This window comes from Gorilla gorilla, chromosome 2 (genome assembly GCF_029281585.2).
Source record: "Gorilla gorilla gorilla isolate KB3781 chromosome 2, NHGRI_mGorGor1-v2.1_pri, whole genome shotgun sequence".
Classification (NCBI taxonomy): domain Eukaryota; kingdom Metazoa; phylum Chordata; class Mammalia; order Primates; family Hominidae; genus Gorilla; species Gorilla gorilla.
In genome coordinates, this window is record NC_086017.1 from 208,490,775 (window position 1) to 208,511,253 (window position 20,479).

Below are 20,479 nucleotides of genomic sequence, written 5' to 3' on the forward strand. Positions count from 1 at the left end.
TAAATACACTATGGTACGGTATACCCATACTGTTAAACTGACCATAGTAGTTAAATTGAATATAGTAGACCTTCAGGTCCTCAAATGGAAAGATGTCCAAGGCATAGAGCTTTAAAAAGCCAATTGTGGAATGATACGGTATAGTACACAAATACATGCAGGTGTATGTGTAGACACATATATACATACATATTTGTAAGTAAAAAGATGGGACCTTACCATTTTTTATATCAATGATTATTACCTTTGGGTAGGTGTAGAAAAGCAGGACTAATAGTTAAAGAGGATTTGGCCTCATTTTGGGTTTTTTTTTTTTTACAAGGAGAATATTTTCTTGTATTATTTGTTTAATTAACATTTAATTTAAAAATTAAGTATAATGCAAACTATGAGGAAAATCAAGTTTTCGAAATCCACATTTTCATTTCCAAGAAATCCAGGAAAAAAAATACCCCAAAAACAAGAAGCCTCGTGGGCCCAGAGTTCTCACAATACCAGATGTGAGCGTCTTTTCCAGTTCCCTTCCCCTAATTCCTTGCCTTTCTCTCAACCAACATATTCCCATACCTGCCAGAGCCTGTCTATATTGTCTCTTTCCTAGACAGACCTGCAAAGGTATAACCAAAAGTGCAGCCATATCAGTGCCTTTAAGACTCAGATTCTGACAGGCAGAGGAGAGCAGAGGTGTTGGGAAAACTGTTTCATGTAGGAACTATTTACTGTGCCTCTTCCTTTGTGCCAGGCACTGATGCTAGGGAGTCAGGTAGGGGCCAGAGAAACATTCGCCTTCATGGAGTGAATGATGGTTAAACAGGATTTTGTTTGTAAGACATGCAGTTGGGTTTCAGTCGATTTTGAATCATTAGGGCCTGGTTCTGCACAGTAATAAAAATTCATCTTCTGAATTTTTGCCCAAGCCCTCCTGCAGAGTTCTTACCTTTTCAGCAAAATTACAATTGGCCTAATAATTTTGCACATTTGCAAAAAGACCCTAAGAACAGACTCCTTTTAGGTGATAGCTAGAAGTCATTTAGAGCCAAATACAGTTCAGTCATCTGGCCAGGTGGGGTCAAGCTGTTTTTAGTTTTAAGAGGATGTAGGGGTTGTAGAAGTGGCTCTTAACTAAGGGGCCTGTATTTCCAAAGAATTGACGAAAAGTGTTTTAAACAGTCACCACATAAATGTGTAGATTCCATGACAGCAGAGACAACAAGACCTTTATTCACTAGTGTCCCCAGCACTTGAACCCTTAGAGATGCTCAGTACATTTTGAGTGCCGGTGACCATTTTTAAGGACAAATCCTTTTTGCCTGTATTTTACTTAAGAATTTACATATACTGGCCGGGCAGGGTGGCTCACGCCTGTGATCCCAGCACTTTGGGAGGCTGAGGCGGGCGGATCAGAAGGTCAAGAGATAGAGACCAGCCTGGCCAACATGGTGAAACCCCGTCTCTATTAAAAATACAAAAATTAGCTGGGCATGGTGGTGGGCGCCTGTAGTCCCAGCTACTCGGGAGGCTGAGGCAGGAGAATCGCTTGAACCTGGGAGGTGGAGGTTGCAGCGAGCCGAGATCGCACCACTACACTCTAGCCTGGGTAACAGAGCAAGACTCCGTCTCAAAAAAAAAAAAAAAAAAAAGAATTTATATATACTGCTTATTCTGAGAACTTGAAATTACTTCTTTAGAGGGAGCAGTGCAACATGCTGTCATACTTTGTTGGATATTAAGTATTTGCTTTCATCATGTTTTTTCTTCTGAAGAGGTGGCTTCCAGTCCACCTTTTTTTTTTTTTTTTTTTTTTTTTTTTGAGTCAGAGTCTCACTCTGTCCCCTGGGTTGGAGTGCAGTGGCCCAGTCTTGGCTCATGGCAACCTCCGCCTCCTGGGTTCAAGCGATTCTCATGTCTCAGCCTCTGGAGTAGCTGGGATTACAGGTGTGCACCACCACACCTGGCTAATTTTTGTATTTTTAGTAGAAATGGGGTTTCACCATGTTGGTCAGGCTGATCTTGAACTCCTGACCTCACCTCATGTGATCCACCTGCCTCAGCCACCCAAAGTGCTGGGATTACAGGTGTGAGCCACCGCGTCTGGCCCTGGTCCACTTTTGTTGGGGGGTGGGGTGGGTTATTCACATAACCTCTGACTTCACTCTTGATGTGGAGAGAGACGCACAGAGGTTGAGAGCACTGCAGACATTTTGAAACTCCAGCAGGCTTCATCTTGGTAGATATTTCAACAGTGGACTTGAGCATATTTAGTATTCAGAAGGAATTTTAGTATTACTTTCCAGAAGCTGAATGTTAACCTTTTCTGCAGCCCTCAAAAATAAGGAGTGTATCAGAATATCTAAGGCTGGAATATTTTTCATTTAGTTTTAGTTATTAATGATGTCTGCCATGGGTTCCTTTCCTCTGTTGAGCATGGGCAATGATGAAGACTTTCTTTTTGACTTGCCAGTATGTAAGTTTCAAACGCAGCAAGCTGACTTACTGCTGGGAAGGGCTGGCTAACCATCTCATAAAACGTTCTGATTACACAAATGCCAGCGTCCAGTCTTGATGCATACCTTGAATACAGAAGGTCTGACTCCCCCTTAACAGTATGAAATGAAGAGTCTGAAATAAAGTCCCGGCTTTAGCCGGGAGCGGTGGTGTACACCTATAGTCCCAGCTACTTGGAAGGCTGAGGTAGGAGGATCTCTGAAGCCTAGGAGTTCAAGGCTGCAGTGAGCTATGATCACGCCATTGTACTCCAGCCTGGGTGACAGAGCAAGATCCTCTCTCTTAAAAAAAACAAAAAAATTGTTCCAGCTTCTTAATGCATATTCTGCCCAGTTATGGGGCCACAGCCTCCTCCTTTCCTTCTGTCTGCTATGGGCATGTTCCATTTTTCACCAACTGATGGAACACAGCATCTGTGTTGTGGTTTCTTTTTAACCAGAATATAAGAAAGTATTTGCTGACTGAAGCCAGAGAAAAAAATAGACCTGAATTTCTTCAGGGTTGGCAGACTGCTGTTACGAAGGTAAGTATGTGATAACAATGAAACCCAGGCATGTCCAAGGGATGGAATTATCTTAAGGGTGGGTGCCTTTAAGAGCATTTGAAGACTAGTGACAGAGATACCAAGGAGAGCCTGGAGGCTCCAGGGAGGCAGCTGAGAATAAACTTCAGTTGAGTATTCATCATCGCTGCTCAGTTGCCCAGTGCTTCCCGGGAGCAAATCACTTCAGTCATTTCCTCCCTGAGGAAGTTGCTAATGATGTGTTTGCTCTTCTGGGGAAAAAAAAAATCTTTTTTGGGTGGCACTTGCCTCTTGCATCATGGCTCTTATTTCCAGATGACCCATATAGACCCAGAGAAATGCTGAAATGACTATTTGGATCCACTGAGGGGGAGAAAGTGCATTGGGCTACTTGCCAGGCATGTGGGGAAGATAGTAGCCCAAGCGCTTCAGTCCCACCACTGTCTGGATGCAGCACCATGCTTGGCCCATGACATTCAAACTGTGGGGCAGAGTGCCCAGGCACAGCCGCTCATTCCTGTCGTAAATACCAGTGTCTTCCATTGATGGTGGGCTGCATTGTTTCCAGTGTTTTTGTGTATTAGATCTCATTTGATCCTTATAACCTGTGAGGTAGGCAGGTCATTTAGGGATAAGCATCGTCTTTATTTTGTAAATGAGAAAACTGAAGCCCAGGTGTGATTTTCCCCAAAGGACATCAAAACTATTGATACAGAGTCAGGTCCTTGAACACAGGTCTGTCTGGATCATTGACAGGATGTTATAGGCAGGATCTTGAAACAAACCTTTAACCCAAACCCAAAGAGACAAGATTTATTAGTTCACCCTTGAACCGAACCAAATGCTAAATTTTAAAATTAAGCTTAAGTTTTGTGCTTTGAATAACCTAGTATACCAGTTCAAACCAGAACTAGTAAATTTCCTGAATTTACCCAACTAAAAAATCTGGGTATTCTAAATTTAGTCAGGATCTTCTGTATTACCGCTTTGGGCAGAATACAGTAACCAGTTCTTTTAAAAACATACTGTTGGCCGGGCACAGTGGCTCACACCTGTAATCCCAGCACTTTGGGAGGCAAAGGTGCGTGGATTGCGTGAGTCTAGGAGTTCAAGACCAGCCTGGGCAACATGGTGAGACCTCATCTCTACAAATAATAAAATTAGCCAGGCGTAGTCCCAGCTACTTGGGATGCTGAGGTGGGAGGATTGCTTGAACTCAGGAGACTGAGATCGTGCCACTGCACTCCAGCCTGGGCGACAGAGTGAGACCCTGTCACGAAAAACCCAAAACAAAAACCATACTGTTTACCTTCACGATTTCTTTCAAAGAATAGGACAGGGTCGTGTGATGTGAGATCAGAAGTGAAGACTGCTCAGCGGAGTTGTCACCATCCTAGCATCCAGAGGCCGGGCCTTTGTTCTCCCAGGCACAATTCCATTTTGACTCCACTGTCAGTGAATTGATAGCAGAGCTCAGTATCCAAATGCATGTTTTAAAACAGGTTTTTACATTTGATTTCCCATTTCTCATATTTAGGTAAAACATTGTCCTATAAATTGGGGTGGCCACCTGATAGCTCTTTTGATGTGGCCAGGTGCCTCCATAAAATTAGATGCTTGAGATATCAGATATACCAGCTGTCCTGGAGAGAGAAAAGTTTCCTATCTTTTGCGCATTTTTCCATAAAGGAGTTTTTCTTATCTGAAGAGAAGTAATGGATCTTGTTTTAATGACTATTTTGTTTTTCCCTTCAGTGTATTCCACAACAGAAAAACGACAGTGACTGTGGAGTCTTTGTGCTCCAGGTAAAGAAACACTTGCTTTTCGGAACTTACAACGTGTGAGTTGAGTCTGTTGGGTTGAGAGGGGAGAGATGGCAGTTCCTGTATGTGTATATGATGCTAGGTACGAGCAACGGAGTACTTTCCCTCCCCTTTATTGCTGAGGAGCAGTAGTTTCTGCATGTTCAGATGTTATCATTAGGAAGAACTACCTTCCAGGGATCAAGAGTGAACTGTGGGTATCATCCATGTCTCACTGGAGGTTATTAGTAAGCCACATTGGAGACTGACTTGAATTTGTCCATATCATAACCATTGGCATTTGCAGAATTAAAAAAAAAAAAAAAACCATTGGCAAGCAATCTGCAGGTCTTTGACACAGTGATTAGATTTTAAATAAGGTCCACGTTGAGAAACTGCCATCTCGTGCTGTAGATGTCCTTAGAGATCGAAAAGGGCTATGGAAAAAAATTCAGTTATACATATATTTATGAAGGAAATTACAGAATATGATGCATGAATTTAGAGATTTGCAAAGATCTTGGAAGACAGGTTCGTTTGTATACCTCATGCATGTTTGGGGTTTTATAAACAAATTCAAGTTCCCATTAAGGGCCATGATGGGTCTAGCTGCACTCCAGCAGGTTGCACTTTGGGAGGAATTGAGGCCTTTTCATCAGTTGCTGCTTTTCACAGTATTGGGTCAGGAGGGAGAGGAGATCCCAAGCCATGCACTAGCTTGGTCAGTCACCTATAATTGGGGTAAATGCTTAAAACAGTGTATTTTTACAGTAGTTTAAACAGACATGAAAATGCTGCCTTAGATCGGGGTCCCAAACCCCTGGGCCACGGACAGATACTGTCCACATTAGGTTCTCATAGGAGTGTGAACCCTGTTGTGAACTGCAGATGCGAGGGATCTAGGTTGCTCACCCCTTATGAGAATCTAACTAATGCCTGATAATTCATCCTGAAACCAACCCCCTCTCCCCCAAGTCTGTGGAAAAATTGCCTTACACGTAACCAGTCCCTGGTGCCAAAAAGGTTGGGGTCTTCTGCCTTAGACACTATTAGGTCTGCATTTAGTAAAACAGAACGGGCTGGTCCACAACTCCAAGTGCCACTGAAGTGTTTCTGGGACCTTTTTTTTGCAGTACTGCAAGTGCCTCGCCTTAGAGCAGCCTTTCCAGTTTTCACAAGAAGACATGCCCCGAGTGCGGAAGAGGATTTACAAGGAGCTATGTGAGTGCCGGCTCATGGACTGAAACTCAGCAGGGACTCTGGGAAGTCTGACCAAGTTGGAGCAGATGGTTTGTTACTTGAATCTCCAAACACTTAGTTGAATTTTTACAGATATTTCAGATCAGTGGTGTTGGGCCACTATTGTTACCTCAAATTTATTTTTTGCCCTTATTCATTTCTCCAGCTACCATGTACTATTGTTTAATGTTCAGTTTGGTTTCATTTTTAATTTTATGGTTCTGTGCGTCCCCCATATTTAATATTTATTATTCAAACGCATGCATATAGACAGAGCATGCAGTGAAGAGTATTAAAAAAAAAAAGCTTAGTAGATTTGGTGCAGCTTTTGAAACTTAGTTAGACGTGAACTGAATACAGGTTTCAAATTTACTCCCAGAACCTAAAAATGCAAGATGTTTTTGATACAACATAACTCTGAGAATAGTAAGTGTTCCCTGGGGCATTAAGGGTAGCTGGGGGTGGTTTTGACAAATCCAGTCCTGTTTTACTTTACCAGCGGCAACTTTCACCAACTTCCCTCTCCAAGTGAGTCTTACAGAGTGCAGTCCATTCCTTTTGAAGGGTGAGATGGAAGTGGTCGTAAACTGACTGGTGTCTTCTGTTTCTGGAGGCACACTTGTAAGCACAGTGGCTGCTTTGGGAAGAGTAAGGTGTGAGAAAAAGCAACCTTGGAGGCCAGTAACAATGACAGATTTCAATCGTGGTTTTAAGAATTATAATACGTGGCATACATCTCATAAAGGCTTTTGCTGGGATATTGAATTCCCTGAATTTTTCTGTTTTCGACCTGTTAAAAAAATCTTAACATCCATCAAACTAGTGGTCAAACAAATAAGAATGCAGCTGTTCTCAGAGTAATTTTTAAGTTGTCATTTCCCTGTGTTGCCTCCCAATTGGAAGAAGTTAAGGTTTACCAAATGCATTTCTATTTCAAGGGTATCTGAAATTTAAACATTCAAAACTGAAGGCTGACTGACTTGAGATGTTTTGCAGGCGGCTGGAGAGAAGAGGGAAGGTAATAGAGACAACTTAGTCCCATAGGAGCGCAGCAACCGTGTCAGGTTCTTTCTCCTGTCCCATTAGTGACCTCAGTAACATGCAGGGTACATCTGGCTTCTGCATGACCAGTGCTGACACTAGCACAGTTGTTTTTCTCCTTCTGTTGAACCTCATCTTCTGAAGAAAGGCCCAAGTGGCCCTTGTCCATACACTTAGCTGCATTAGGATCAATATCACGCGCCCCACATCTTTAATCCAGCCTTTCGTGACATGTTGGAAAGATATATGTGAAACCTACCCAGTTACCCTTTCTGAATCGGGCGGAAAACCAACCAATGTATGTATGAGAAACTCAGAAGTCTGAATAGAAAAACAAAGTAAATGGCAGAAGATTCTCGAGTTTATGCCCGCGTAGGTTTGGAGTGTTGAAAAAGCTAAAATGTTTAGTTTCACTTGGCCCTGAGGTATGGTTGAGAAGGCTGACTGCCAGCAGTTGAGGATTGAGTCCGACCATGTTTACATGCAGGGTTCCCAACACCAGTGGTGACACTGGGAAGCAGCCCCAGCACTTTCCTCTCCTGAGTCCTCCAGACCCAAAATCCTTAATGTCAAACCAGGTCAGTGTTTCTTCCTGTGTTTCAAGTCGTTAAAAAGACTGAGAGTAGAGGCACTTTATGCTGCTATAGGTGGGGTTCTGTCAGCGTTAGGAAAAAATGACGGTTTAGGGTAAGGAAGATCTCATAATGAGTTTTTCAAACATAATTATGCAAACATGAGATTTTTCAAAACATGCCAGAAATTTGCCTCTGATTTTTTTTTTTTTTGGTGGGGGTGTGGTAGACCAAAGTAGCCAGTCAGCCAGTCACTGGGCTGTCAGTTCAAAATGTCTTGTACTTCAGAGTGAGGAAGTGTTTCAGTTCCTCAGTGACAGAACCTGGCATGCAGAAGAGACAGAATTGTTCCTGTAAGAAAATCAACGCCGAGAGAGAGCTGCCCAAATCCAGTGACTCTTCCACTTCCAGTCTCATGCTTCATAGGGCACCTTGAGGTGTGCTGCCCAGTGTGGCTTAGACTAAATGTTGAGTTTGGTTTTTTGTTTTTTTTTTTTTTTTTTTTGAGTCAGAGTCTCACTGTCCCTCAGGCTGGAGTGCAATGGCGCAATCTTGCCTCACTGCAACCTCCACCTCCCAGGTTCAAGCGATTCTCCTGCCTCAGCCTCCCAAGTAGCTGGGATTACAGGTGTGTGCCACCACGCCCAGCTAATTTCTGTGCTTTTAGTAGAGACAGGGTTTCACCATGTTGGCCAGGCTGGTCTTGAACTCCTGACCTCAAGTGATCTGCCCACCTGGGCCTCCCAAAGTGCTGGGATTACAGGCGTGAGCTACCGTGCCTGGCCAATGTTAAGTATTTTAAAAGTCATTTTAAAATATTTGTCACTGATGAAACTTGGTTTCAGCACACGTAATTGCTTTCCCTCTCTTCTTGTGATTAGGTGTAAACCTCTATTTAACTGAAGTCCTAGATTAGAATGTCCTTTGTCCTGATGTTTGCAGTAATTGCTTCCTTGGTTAATAAAGATATTTTTGAAATATACTCTGGACTGTTGGTGAAAGAGGCAGGCATGGCTTTACTGGTACTAGTTTGGCACTGAACTGTTTGGGTGCCCATGAGGTAGGCAGACCTTATGCTTTTTTTTTTTTTTTGAGACGGAGTCTTGCTCTGTTGCCCAGGCTGGAGTGCAGTGATGTGATCTCGGCTCACTGCAACCTCTGCCTCCCAGGTTCAAGCGATTCTCCTGCCTCAGCCTCCCCAATAGCTGGGACAACAGGTGTGCGCCACCACTCCCAGCTAATTTTTGTATTTTTAGTAGAGACAGGGTTTCGCCATGTTGGTCAGGCTGGTCTCGGAACTCCTGACCTTAGGTGATCCACCAGCCTCTGCCTCACAAAGTGCTGGGATTACAGGCATGAGCTACTGTGCCTGGCCTAGACCTTACGCTTTTGAGGTTGAGTGCAGGCCTTGTGATAACTAAACGCTTTTGACGAGCCTTCAACAAGCTGCCCAGTCCTCTCCTCAGCAGATGCATCAGGTTGTAGTTGCATCTTTACAGTGGTCTTTCCTTTTATTAAATCTATAGCAGTGAATATAGATTTGATTCAACTTTTAGTTACATTCTCTCAAGAATCCTAATCAACTTTCAGTTAGCCTCTTAAGAAAGGGAAAAAAAGGTGCTGCCAGTCATCCCCAAATTATGTTTTTGGCTGTGCATTCTATTTTCTACATAGCACTGAATCTGAGTAACAGTCATCCTGGATTTATAGTTGGAACAGAACAGTAACAGACCTAACTGGGACTCAGCCAGCACTAGCCTCATCTTAGCTGCCCCTTTTCTCTCCTTTGCAGTTTACTGCTTCCCTGGGCTAGACATAACGGGGTTCTGGGCAGGTCAGACTCTTCAGCAAGACAGTGTATTAATAGTGTGAATTAGATATACTGATGACCTGCTCTGCCTAGTTAAGAAACTGAATTAATCAGCAGTTACAAAGCACATACTTTGTTATGTGCTAGGCTTTGCCTCCTGGCCTCTAGATAATTAAGACGGCCCAGGGAATACCACCAGAGAAGTGCTAATTGTATTTGGGTGTTACAAAAGCAGACCTAGACAAGCTGTTCACTTAACTGGTACCTGTTGGTCAGAAAAAGAATTTATTTAGAGATTATGATCATGTAAAATTACAGTACTCAACCCTTCTAGCAAAGTATTTTTTTGAAAAATAAACTAAATGCCTTTATAAACTTGTGTTCTCGTCTTGAGTAACATGTTGTACTGTTTGGCGAGGAGTAATTTTTTTCTTGTGACATTCCAGTCACGACAGAGGTCATTTCAGAACAGTGAGCAGTGCAGGCCCTAACCAGCTCACCCTCAGAGCAGCAGCACCATCACTCGAATTTTCTACAACGGAAATGTTCTATATCTTCATCTTAGCTTGACTGAGAAACTGAATGTTTAATAATTCTCACACTTTGCTAACATGTATTAATAGTGATTCCTTCATCTGTACGTTTGAATTTTCACTTTTCTCCGATTAAAGTGAGAAACAGGAAAGAATGGTGCAGTAAAGAGACTCACATTTCGTGTTCTCTAGCCCAGGAAACGTAAGATGTTCCTAATCCACCCACCATTTCCCTTCCCTTGCAATCATCCAGAGCATGTTTTTTGGAAAACTAACCTATTCTTCCATCAGTAGAGGTTGCTTGGTGCCTATTTGATCACTTTCACAAGAAAATCTGTGCTCTCTCTTCACACGCAGCAATAGTTATTTCCAACTGTCAATCAATCAATCAAAATGGACACGCAAATTGTCCACGCTATTCATAGAATCCCCCTGGAACTCATTCATGTGTATCCAGAGTACAGGAATTCCAGAACACAACCCTCTTTATAGGCCAGGAAACAGGCAGCAACAACAATAAGTTCATCCAGCTTTATTGAAACCTATTATTACAGAAGACAATCCAAATAAAACCACTGTCTCCTGTAGAAATCTGAGTTATGTTTTACTACAAAAGAATATAAAACACATTAAATTACAGTGTGAAGGAATTTTAAAAATGAACAGTGTATCCTCATTAAATGTTTGCAAAGTTTCTTCCTAAGCACTTACAACTAGTTACAGCTCTTTTAAAAATTCAGATTTCTACACTCAGTTTAACGGAGAGACATTCACACTAAGGTACTTCAGCCCCAACTTTCACGGACTATTGGAAATTAGAAGGTACTTTGTTGCTAAGTGAAAAAAATGCACATTTTTTCATATCAGGGAAAATTATACTGGACTTAACAGTTTTAAATGAGCAATAACTCAGATATATTAGAGAGAAATCACCTCTTGCCTTACAAATACCAAATAAATTCCCTAGACTCCCCTCCCCTGTAGAGACCATCAGCTCACTGTGAAGGCGTGAGCCTCAGTAGGTAAAATTTGAGGAAAAAAATGAGAAATGGCTAAAAGAGGCATCTGCTGCAGGAACCTTCTGTGACTGTTAAACATTCCATCTTCAAGCTCCCTTTTTAAACCCAGTCCGTTCCCAACATCACTGAAAATGAAAAGAATAAACTTGCTGGTCCTCATGTCAAGGCAGTGTTTTCATTGTCTCTTGATATTTTATCCCATTTCCTATTGACAACATCTCCCCTACCCCTGAAATTATTTAGAGGTTCCCTCTATGACAGACCCTTGCTTTTTTTTAGCTTTAGGTATAACACTTGACATCTTTTGAAAAACGTGTTAGTAAATGCTCAAGTTCTGGCCTCATTTCCTGATGTATGAAGCATGGAAGCAGTGCTGTCCTGTGGAGATTGCTTTTGCACCAACTACACAGGAAGGTCCTTGACCTCTAAGCATGCCTTTAGAGGTTAGAATTCATAGAAAACAAATTCAATTGTCAAACACCTGTTCCTAATTTTGTGCAAAGCAATACAACATAGCACAACTCCATTTGTTGTTTTTCGTTTTGCTTTGTAGAGACAGGGTCTTGCTATGTTGCCCAGTCTAGTCTCAAACTCGTGGCCTCAAGCTATCCTTCCTCCTCAGCCTCCCAAAGTGTTGGGATTACACGTGTGAGCCACCATGCCTGGCCCCACCTCCATTTATTAGGCTATCTCATGCAAACTTAAAATTAAAAAAAAATCCCAGGCCCCAATGTAGATCATGAACCTACTTAAGACTCATTATGGTAAAAACAAATTTTTAAATTTTTCTGTCTTTCTAAAAGTGTAGTGGTTATGGCTAAAGACTAATCAACATTACAGATCCAATCTTGTCAAAGAACACAATTTCTGACCTGGTAACAAAATTGTTCTGATAATCTGACACATGGCCAAGATTCTCAGACAAGAATTAAAGGCATTCTTTTGGATTCTGTCCTTTAATAACTTTCAGAGGCTTCCAGCTCAGTAAAGACACTGATCAAATCTTGGTAAAAATGGGCTCGTGTGCAGACTTTAGCTGATGTTCTTCAACAAATTCAACAGGCCAAAGGAGTGTCTGTCACTGACAGAGCTCTCACCACTCACTGGTTCTGTGCCAGTTTTCCATAGCCTCCTCGCCCAGCATCGTAGTCCTGCCGATACTCATCCCGAACCTTTAATGCAAAGAATCCAGAGTTACAGTATGGAAAAGAATCGTGTAACAAATATGCCTCCCACAAACATGTTAGACAAACAGTGAAACCTGTTCAGATGCCACAATGTGAACATTTCAAGCAGGACATATGCACTTCAGCTCACTTCAGTGCGTTTTGCTTTCATTCTAGATGTTCCTGCAGGTGGAAGATACCTAGCCCTAGCAGAAGTTCAAGAATGGTTGCTTGTTAGAAACGTACAGAACATACCATTTCAGGGTTTAAAAAAAAAATTCACCCAAACCGTTGGGTGGTTTTCAGATCCACTTCAAGCCAAGGTTATAGACACAAAGTTATTTACAGAAGAGTAAATACAAATTGCCAAAACACCTGTCATTGTGACTGGAATCCCAGGCAATGGCTGAGCCCAGAGACCCTTCTCGCATACCTGGCCCCCAGATCGCCCACGGCCGTATTGCCTGCCCTCCTTAAAGCCTGCGTCCCAGTCTGTGCGAATGATTCGGTCATCCAGACGCGTCCCATTTATGTACCGCATGGCGTTTTCCGCATCTGCGCGTGAGTAATATCTTAAGTATTAAGGAACACTAGCATTTTCCCAAACATTTCTGGAAATAGGGGAACAACATGTAAATGAAGCTGAGTTGTTAAAAAGTACAAGAGCTAATCCAACCAGATGGAGTTCCAAGACAGTAATTCAGCTTGCCCAGGCCTGTTTGCGATTGGTTTGGAAGCACATAGAGTCAAATATGACACGTATCCATGGCTACACTGATCATATTTCTTGGACATTCCTGTTGATAATTTTTGGTCCCAACATCTCTGTATTTTGGTTTGCAAGTTTAGATCACTGTACACTTCTTATCCAAGAAACCAGTGCTGTATATTCAAGTTAGGTGCTGTACATTCCAAGGCACCCTAATCAAGAGAAGGTCACCGTGCACGTGGAATTGTGCTGCACTTCACTAAAGGAAAGACTCAAGCTGTCACCAAGGTAGCAGTTCCCAAACCTACTTCATCAGAGAGACCTCCCTTTAATTAAAGGGGAAGACATTTAATCTCAGACAAATAAAAATAAGACAACAGTGTTCTGAATAAACCATCTGGAGAAACTAGTATCTTTGATGTTAGCAAGCCAAAATAAAATCTCTTTTCATTCTAGCATTTGGGAAACCCGCGTATCCCCAAGGCAAGCCTGCAATCTGGGAGAGAAGCCCTGCCTGGGTCCAGTGAGTCAGCATTCTTTTCCTTAATTATGAGCAGAAATCCAGGGATCACCAGACACTTAAGGAAAAATTTCAACCGAAACGAACATAATTCAGGGCACAGGAAAAAATTCAAAAGATCCATTGAATTGGGGCTGCAAAATTTCTCAGAATATTGAATTGAAATGACCAAAACATACAGTAAAAAGAACACAGGATAAATCCAAGAGGCCCAATACTTCAGAGTCTGAGTAAGGGAATTAAATGATCAAAGTAAACACAGTTTTGGTTTGTACCTATACAGTCAGGTTATATACATCTATATAATGAAATACTATACAGCTGTTTACTTAAAAGTTTTTTTCTTTAAAGATGGGGTCTTAACCCGTCACCCCTGCTGGAACAGTCACAACTCAGTGTAGCCTTGAGCTCTTGGGCTCAACTGATCCTCCTGCCTCAGGTTCCTGAGTAGCTGGCACTACAAATACCAGCCACCATGCCCAGCTGTACAGCTATTTTAAAAACAGACCTACATATGCTGAAATGGAACAATAAAAAATAAAAAAATGATTTTAAAAACAGCACATGAAATACACTACCGCACACCCACAGGGTTACTTCTTGAAAGACACCCAAGAAACTGGTAACTGACTGCCTCTGGCAAAGGGTATTAGGGGTTTAGAACAGTACAAGGTTTTTATATTTTCACTACATTCTTTGGAATTTTTTTTTTTTTTACGTGAAGGGCAAACATTCTTGAAAAACTTTTTGTTAAAAGAACCATAAAGCATGGATTTCAGAAGAGAATATAAATAGTATCAGCTTTACAGTATAAGGGCAGAGACACACTGGGTGGAAGGTAGGAGGGAGATGAAGGAAAACGTAGGGACAAGTGCAGGGACGCTTATGAGCTACCACTCTCAGCTCTACCCTGGTTCAGCAGCTACATTAGATCCACAGGAAGGATACTCCACAAAACAGAATCCACATGCTGTTTTCTTCATTTTATCCAGACCCATAATGATTTTCTTTATGTCACCACTTTTGCTGAAGAGTTCATAGATTTGTTCTTCAGTTGTGTAAAAAGAAAGATTTCCAACATATAACGTACAGCTTTTCTTCAGTAATTTTTCTTGTTCTTCATTGTCACCCTAGAATTTCAAATAGAGACAAAAGTTAAGCAACTTCAGAGCCTTGCTTAAAATAGTATTTCTAAGTACGGTAGAAACATTCATTAATTCTGATTTGGAAATCAACTTCTTTCATCCCAGCCTACCACAAATCCCTTGCCCAAAAAGGGGGATGTTGACCTTCTGTGAAGCATTTATGCAAAGTCCAGACTCCTAGTAGAGACAAGGCTCAAAAGTTATACCACATACAACAAAGTCACTTCTACGCCCGACTGCCACACAAGCGGCTTCCCTTTTCCCTGCACACACCATATCCTCAGCAGTGCATCCTTTAAACCCAAGTGTAGACTCTGGACCTTGACCCAATATATGACAAAGGGCCCTTTTATCCTTCGTAGTAAAATAAGTGGGTTTTCAGAGAGAGAGTTCCTCTTTAATAACCCCCTAGAGACTGTTCAAAGCCACAACCTTGATGCTTTAGGTGCTCATAGATCTTTCTCTGAGTTTAGGGGAAAATGTAGTGATCACTAAAAACAAAACAGAGCTCACTTTCTTAATGGGCTTCCAAATTGGGATAACAGGATGAAGCCAGAGACTTAAGCATATAACTGGGCTTCATCCAACACACCTGACAGACAAAGCCCTGGGTCCAAAATGGCTCATCGGGGTCAGGCGCGGTGGCTCATGCCTGTAATCCCAGCACTTTGGGAGGCTGAGGCGGGTGGATCGCCTGAGGTCAGGAGTTTGAGACCAGCCTGGCTAACATAGTGAAACCCTGTCTCTACTAAAAATACAAAAATTAGCTGGGCATGGTGGCGGGCGCCTGTAAACCCAGCTACTCGGGAGGCTGAAGCAGGAGAATCACTTGGACCCGGGAGGCGGAGGTTGCAGGGAGCTGAGATTGCACCACTGCACTTGAGCCTGGACAGCAAGAGTGAAACTCTATCTCAAAAAAAAAAAAAGTCCACAGGACAATAGTCATTGCATGTTAAAAAGAGGTTTTCGGAACTTTGGAGTGAGACATTAGAGAAAGTAAATTCCTTTCATTTTACTGCTGTTACTGATTTGTGAACATGGAAAGGAGGCATCTTCTTTTTCTACTTTTCTCACACATGTAAGAGCCAAATAAATAGCCTACAGTTTAAGATAACTGTGGTGTAAGTACTTAAAGTATATTAATATGGATTCCATTCACAGAATGCTAGAAATTCCACATGACAGTATGGCATTACCATCTAAAAAAAAGCTACAGGTTTTAGACTGAGGAGATGAATAACAGACAAAGTCAGAAGGTTTCAGTTTTCATTCACAGGATGCTTTAAGTTCAAAATGGTCAGGATGTGGAACTGTCTAAAGTAGTAACGGAAAGTGGTAGAAGTGCAAATCATGCCTGGCACTTAGGGAAGCCCCAGGCAGGTGGATCGCTTGAGTCCCAGAGTTCGAGACTGGCCTGAGCAACACAGGGAGACCCTGTCTCTACAAAAAATTAGCTGGATGTGGTGGCGCGAGCCTGTGGTCCCAGCTTCTCAGGAGGCTGAAGTGGGCAGGATCACTTAGGCTCAGGAGGTTGGGGCTGCGTGAGCCGTGATTGCGCCACTGCACTTCAGCCTAGGCAATAAAGCGAGACTCTGTCTCAAAAAATAAAATACATTAACTGAATAAATTTTTTTTTTTTGAGAAGGAATATCGCTCTGTTGCCCAGGCTGGAATGCAGTGGCGCGATCTCACAGCAACCTCCACCTCCCGGGTTCAAGCGATTCTCCTGCCTCAGCCTCCCGAATAGCTGGGATTACAAGCGCCTGCCACCACGCCCGCCTAATTTTTGTATTTTTAGTAAGACAGGGTTTCACCATCTTGGCCAGGCTAGTCTTGAACTCCTAACCTCGTGATCCACCCGCCTCAGCCTCCCAAAGTGCTGGGATTACAGGCGTGAGCCACCGTTCCCAGCCTTGACTAAATAAATGTAAGAGCTTCCCTAATTTGGCGTCAAACAAAATTTCCCTTTCCCTACTCTAGTAACACATTTCACACATTCTCCACACTTACCCTCTGCTATATGCGCCCCTTCCTTTCCCAGTCACAAGGGGATTTTTCCCTTTTCTGAATCCTCACTACAGGGGATTATGAGCTCGCAGAGCGCAGAAACTGCCTTCCCTCTCCCTCTAGGGTTTAGCACAAGGATTTGGCGACAGCACTCAATAAACGTTTACTAAATAATTGGGTTAATGAGTCCCGCCCCGCCAACCCCCAACCGTATTCCATCCCTACCTCTGCTGATACTGAAAAGTCTACTTTGAATATCTGCTGCCTCCCCTTTTTCCACAAAATATACTATGATATAGTCCGGACTAAAAATTTCCCTCTTCTGAAATCCAGCAATTCTCCGATCTTTACATCCGAACACCCTCAAAATGCCTAGCTTGGCGCGTCCACCTCCCCAGTCCGAGGCTTCCCCGAGGGCGGAGTGAGGACTCCACTTGTGTCTCCCACGCACCGCGTACAGCTTCCGTAACACCATCCTCCCAGAGAAGGGGCCCGAATCGCCGAAGGGCACTGCTTCGCCGATTTAAAAAACAAAGCAAAAAGCCCCGCATCTGCATCAGGAAGGCGCCTCAACCTACTCTGGGAGAGAGAAGGGCACCCCTCCCCCTTGCTACGTAGTCGTCTGCCGAGGCACAACCGTGGAATCGGGAGCCACCACCCCACCACCAAAGCTCAAACCTCTCGGCCCTGGCTGGGGTACAGGGAGCGGCTGCGAGCGAATGGGATAAGCGAGCCTCAAATTCCCTGTCTTCCAGAGCAAGTGGCTTCAGTGATATCCAAGCGCCCTTCCAGCACCCATTCCCTGCCTCGCCAGCAGGCACCGGGGCCCCACTTGGCGTCTGCGGATTTCAGCTGAATGGGAGGCGACACAATGAGACAAGAGCAAACCGTTTCTCAGCGTTCTTGCCCAGGGCCTTCCCGTCTCGCGGCCCGGCCTCCCTCACCCGGAAGTGCTGGTCCCGGTACTGGCTCAGCTCCACGTAGGAGTCGCTGCGCAGCGCCTTCAGGAGGCCACCCGACATAGTGCAGAGAAGCGGGCCACAATGCGGCGACTCCCGGCACGAGGCTGCGTCCGCGATGGCGGAAGCGGAAACGCGCGGAGGCGAGCATCTCATTGGACCCAATCCGAGGGCGGCAGTGTCGTCATCAAGCTGCGCGGGGGCATATGGCGTCCGGGTCGGGCGCCGCGGGGCGGAAGACGAGGGCGGCGAGGTCGGGTTCCGGGCGCTTGGAGAAGATGGTGCTGCGGCGGCTGCTGGCCGCCCTGCTGCACAGCCCGCAGCTGGTGGAACGTCTGTCAGAGTCGCGGCCTATCCGACGTGCGGCGCAGCTCACGGCCTTCGCACTGCTGCAGGCCCAGCTGCGGGGCCAGGACGCGGCCCGCCGCCTGCAGGACCTCGCGGCTGGGCCCGTGGGCTCCCTGTGCCGCCGCGCTGAGCGATTTAGAGACGCCTTCACCCAGGAGCTACGCCGCGGCCTCCGAGGCCGCTCGGGGCCACCACCAGGTAGCCAGAGGGGCCCTGGCGCAAACATTTAATCCTGGGCTGTGCGGGGCCGAGGCCGCTTACTTTTCCTTCCGGGCTCTACAGTGGCCTCGACGTGGAGGGGTCATTCCGGGCACTGCGCGCCGCTTCGAATCCCGACTCGGATTGTTGGTCTGCAGACATCCCACGCATAAGAGCCTAGGCCAGACCGCCCGCTCCGTTGAAGTCTTGTGATTGGACAAGACACAGTGTGGAGAAAGACCCCTAAGCCTAACAGAGGTGAAGGTAGGCTGGGTCCAGACACGGCACCTAGGGAGAGCCGCGGACCGAAGCCAGAGAGTCTTTCCTCTGCAAGTGGGACTGAAACTCTTGACAGATGCTGCTGAATCTGCACTGGTATAGCAGGACAGTTAATTCCAGGGACGATATGGATGAAAAGACAACCCTACAGCTGCCAAATTCCTTTGATTAAATGTGTGAGCTGGTTGATAGGCATGAGTGTGATACTTCTCAGGCAAGATGTGTTAAGAATACCGGGGACTATAGGCCTATGGTAATAATAAACACGTATTTTATGAAATGAGTCTTCTGTGCTGGGACTTGCTCATTGCACTCTATGTGTTATCTCACTCCTTACAACTACATTCACGTGAGGAAGCAGATTGCTATTTGGATTTTTTTGTAGAAATGGGGTGGTCTCGAACACTTGGGCGCAAGTGATCCTCCCGCCTCAGCCTCCCCAAGTGCTGGGATTATAGGCAAGAGCCACTGCGATGGAAACAGAGGCTGCTGCTTAAGTTGCCCAAAGTCTTGCAGAGTGGGATGTGAGCAGAGGTATTTGACTCCAGGGCCTAAGTCCTTAACACAGCTCTGCAGCATTTACCCTGATACTCAACGCCTTCCTTCCCCAACCCCCCACCATCAGGCATTAAGACTACTGCCTAGGGGCAGGGCCTGGTGGCAGTTGTGTCTTATCCCAGCCACTGCAGAGGCAGGAGGATCGCATGAGCCTGAGATGAGACCAGCCTGGGTAGCATAGCGAGAACCTTTCTCAAAAAAAAAAAAAGACTACTGCCTGCCATGAAACGAGTTACCTGGACTCCTATCCTGTGGGGAAAAGAGAGATCAGATTGTTACTGTGTCTGTGTAGAAAGAAGTAGACATAGGAGACTCCATTTTGTTCTGTACTAAGAAAAATTCTTTTGCCTTGAGATGCTGTTAATCTGTAACCCCACCCCCAACCCCCTGCTCTCTGAAACATGTGCTGTGTCCACTCAGGGTTAAATGGATGAAGGGCGGTGCAAGATGTGCTTTGTTAAACAGATGCTTGAAGGCAGCACGCTCCTTGAGAGTCATCACCACTCCCTAATCTCAAGTACCCAGGGACACAAACACTGCGGAAGGCCGCAGGGACCTCTGCCTAGGAAAGCCAGGTATTGTCCAAGGTTTCTCCCCATGTGATAGTCTGAAATATGGCCTCGTGGGAAGGGAAAGACCTGACCGTCCCCCAGCCTGACACCCGTAAAGGGTCTGTGCTGAGAAGGATTAGTGTAAGAGGAAGGCATGCCTCTTGCAGTTGAGACAAGAGGAAGGCATCTGTCTCCTGCGCGTCCCTGGGCAATGGTGTAAAACCTGATTGTATGTTCCATCTACTGAGTTAGGGGAAAACCGCCTTAGGGCTGGAGGTGGGACATGTGGGCAGCAATGCTGCTCCGTAAGGCATTGAGATGTTTAGTGTATACATATCTAAAGCACAGCACTTAATTCTTTACCTTGTCTATGATGCAGAGACCTTTGTTCACCTGTTTATCTGCTGACCTTCTCTCCACTATTATCCTATGACCCTGCCACATCCCCCTCTCCGAGAAACACCAAGAATGATGAATAAATACTAAGGGAACTCAGAGGCCGGCGGGATCCTCCGTCTGCTGAACGCCGGCCCCCTGGGCTCCCTTTTTTCTTTTCTATACTTTGTGTCTCTTTCTTTTCCAAGTCTCTCGTTCCACCTAACGAGAAACACCCACAGGTGTGGAGGGGCAACCCACCCCTTCACTACCCCTCATTTTAGAGGGTCAGGGATACAAACAGACTATGATCCAGCTAGTTAGCAGACCCATGATTAGGAAATCCATTGTATATAGAAATATCCTGTCATTTGAAGCTCCTAGCTAAATTTCTGATTTTTTTTTTTTGAGACAGGGCCTAACTCTTGCCCAGGCTGGAGTGCAGTGGCACAATACTAGCTGTCACTGCAACCTCGACCCGTTGGGCCAAGCGATCTTCCTCCCTGGGACTCCCAAGTAGCTGGGATTACAGGCCCATGACACTATGCCCAGCTAATTAAAAACTTTTTTTCTGTTTTTTTTTTTTTTTTTTTTTTTTTGAGACGGAGCCTTACTCTGT

The 20,479-nt window shown here is 44.6% G+C and overlaps 3 protein-coding genes across 9 annotated transcripts in view; 2 read left to right on the forward strand and 1 right to left on the reverse strand.

The window, feature by feature from the left end:
• Nucleotides 1–9,868, forward strand: part of SENP5 (SUMO specific peptidase 5) — a 100,839-nt gene extending 90,971 nt beyond the window's left edge. For 3 of the 5 annotated variants that reach the window (XM_063704534.1, XM_031009670.3, XM_031009671.3), the window contains 3 exons: nucleotides 2,945–3,028; nucleotides 4,784–4,834; nucleotides 5,965–9,868. In XM_063704534.1, the coding sequence (XP_063560604.1) occupies nucleotides 2,945–3,028; nucleotides 4,784–4,834; nucleotides 5,965–6,075 (246 nt within the window). In that variant the 3' untranslated portion in view covers nucleotides 6,076–9,868. The remainder of the gene's footprint in view (nucleotides 1–2,944; nucleotides 3,029–4,783; nucleotides 4,835–5,964) is intronic. The other 2 variants (XM_055382750.2, XM_055382751.2) reach the window with 1 other exon arrangement.
• A 675-nt stretch (nucleotides 9,869–10,543) lies between these two features.
• On the reverse strand, nucleotides 10,544–18,179 carry NCBP2 (nuclear cap binding protein subunit 2). 3 transcript variants are annotated; one of them, XM_019020012.4, is made up of 4 exons: nucleotides 17,537–18,179; nucleotides 14,389–14,570; nucleotides 12,645–12,783; nucleotides 10,544–12,217 (listed from the first exon to the last, which is right to left on the reverse strand). In XM_019020012.4, the coding sequence occupies exons 1-4, from the start codon at nucleotides 17,705–17,707 to the stop codon at nucleotides 12,146–12,148; spliced, it is 564 nt and encodes a 187-aa protein (XP_018875557.3). In that variant the 5' UTR covers nucleotides 17,708–18,179; the 3' UTR covers nucleotides 10,544–12,145. The 3 variants fall into 3 exon arrangements, with proteins under 3 accessions (XP_018875557.3, XP_018875558.1, XP_055238728.2); XM_019020013.4 differs by having other exon boundaries at nucleotides 17,044–17,541; XM_055382753.2 differs by having other exon boundaries at nucleotides 10,544–12,783; nucleotides 17,537–17,707.
• On the forward strand, nucleotides 17,758–18,659 carry NCBP2AS2 (NCBP2 antisense 2 (head to head)). Its single transcript, XM_019020014.4, has one exon. The coding sequence runs from the start codon at nucleotides 17,758–17,760 to the stop codon at nucleotides 18,127–18,129; it is 372 nt and encodes a 123-aa protein (XP_018875559.1). The 3' UTR covers nucleotides 18,130–18,659.
• The last annotated feature ends 1,820 nt before the right edge of the window (nucleotides 18,660–20,479 follow it).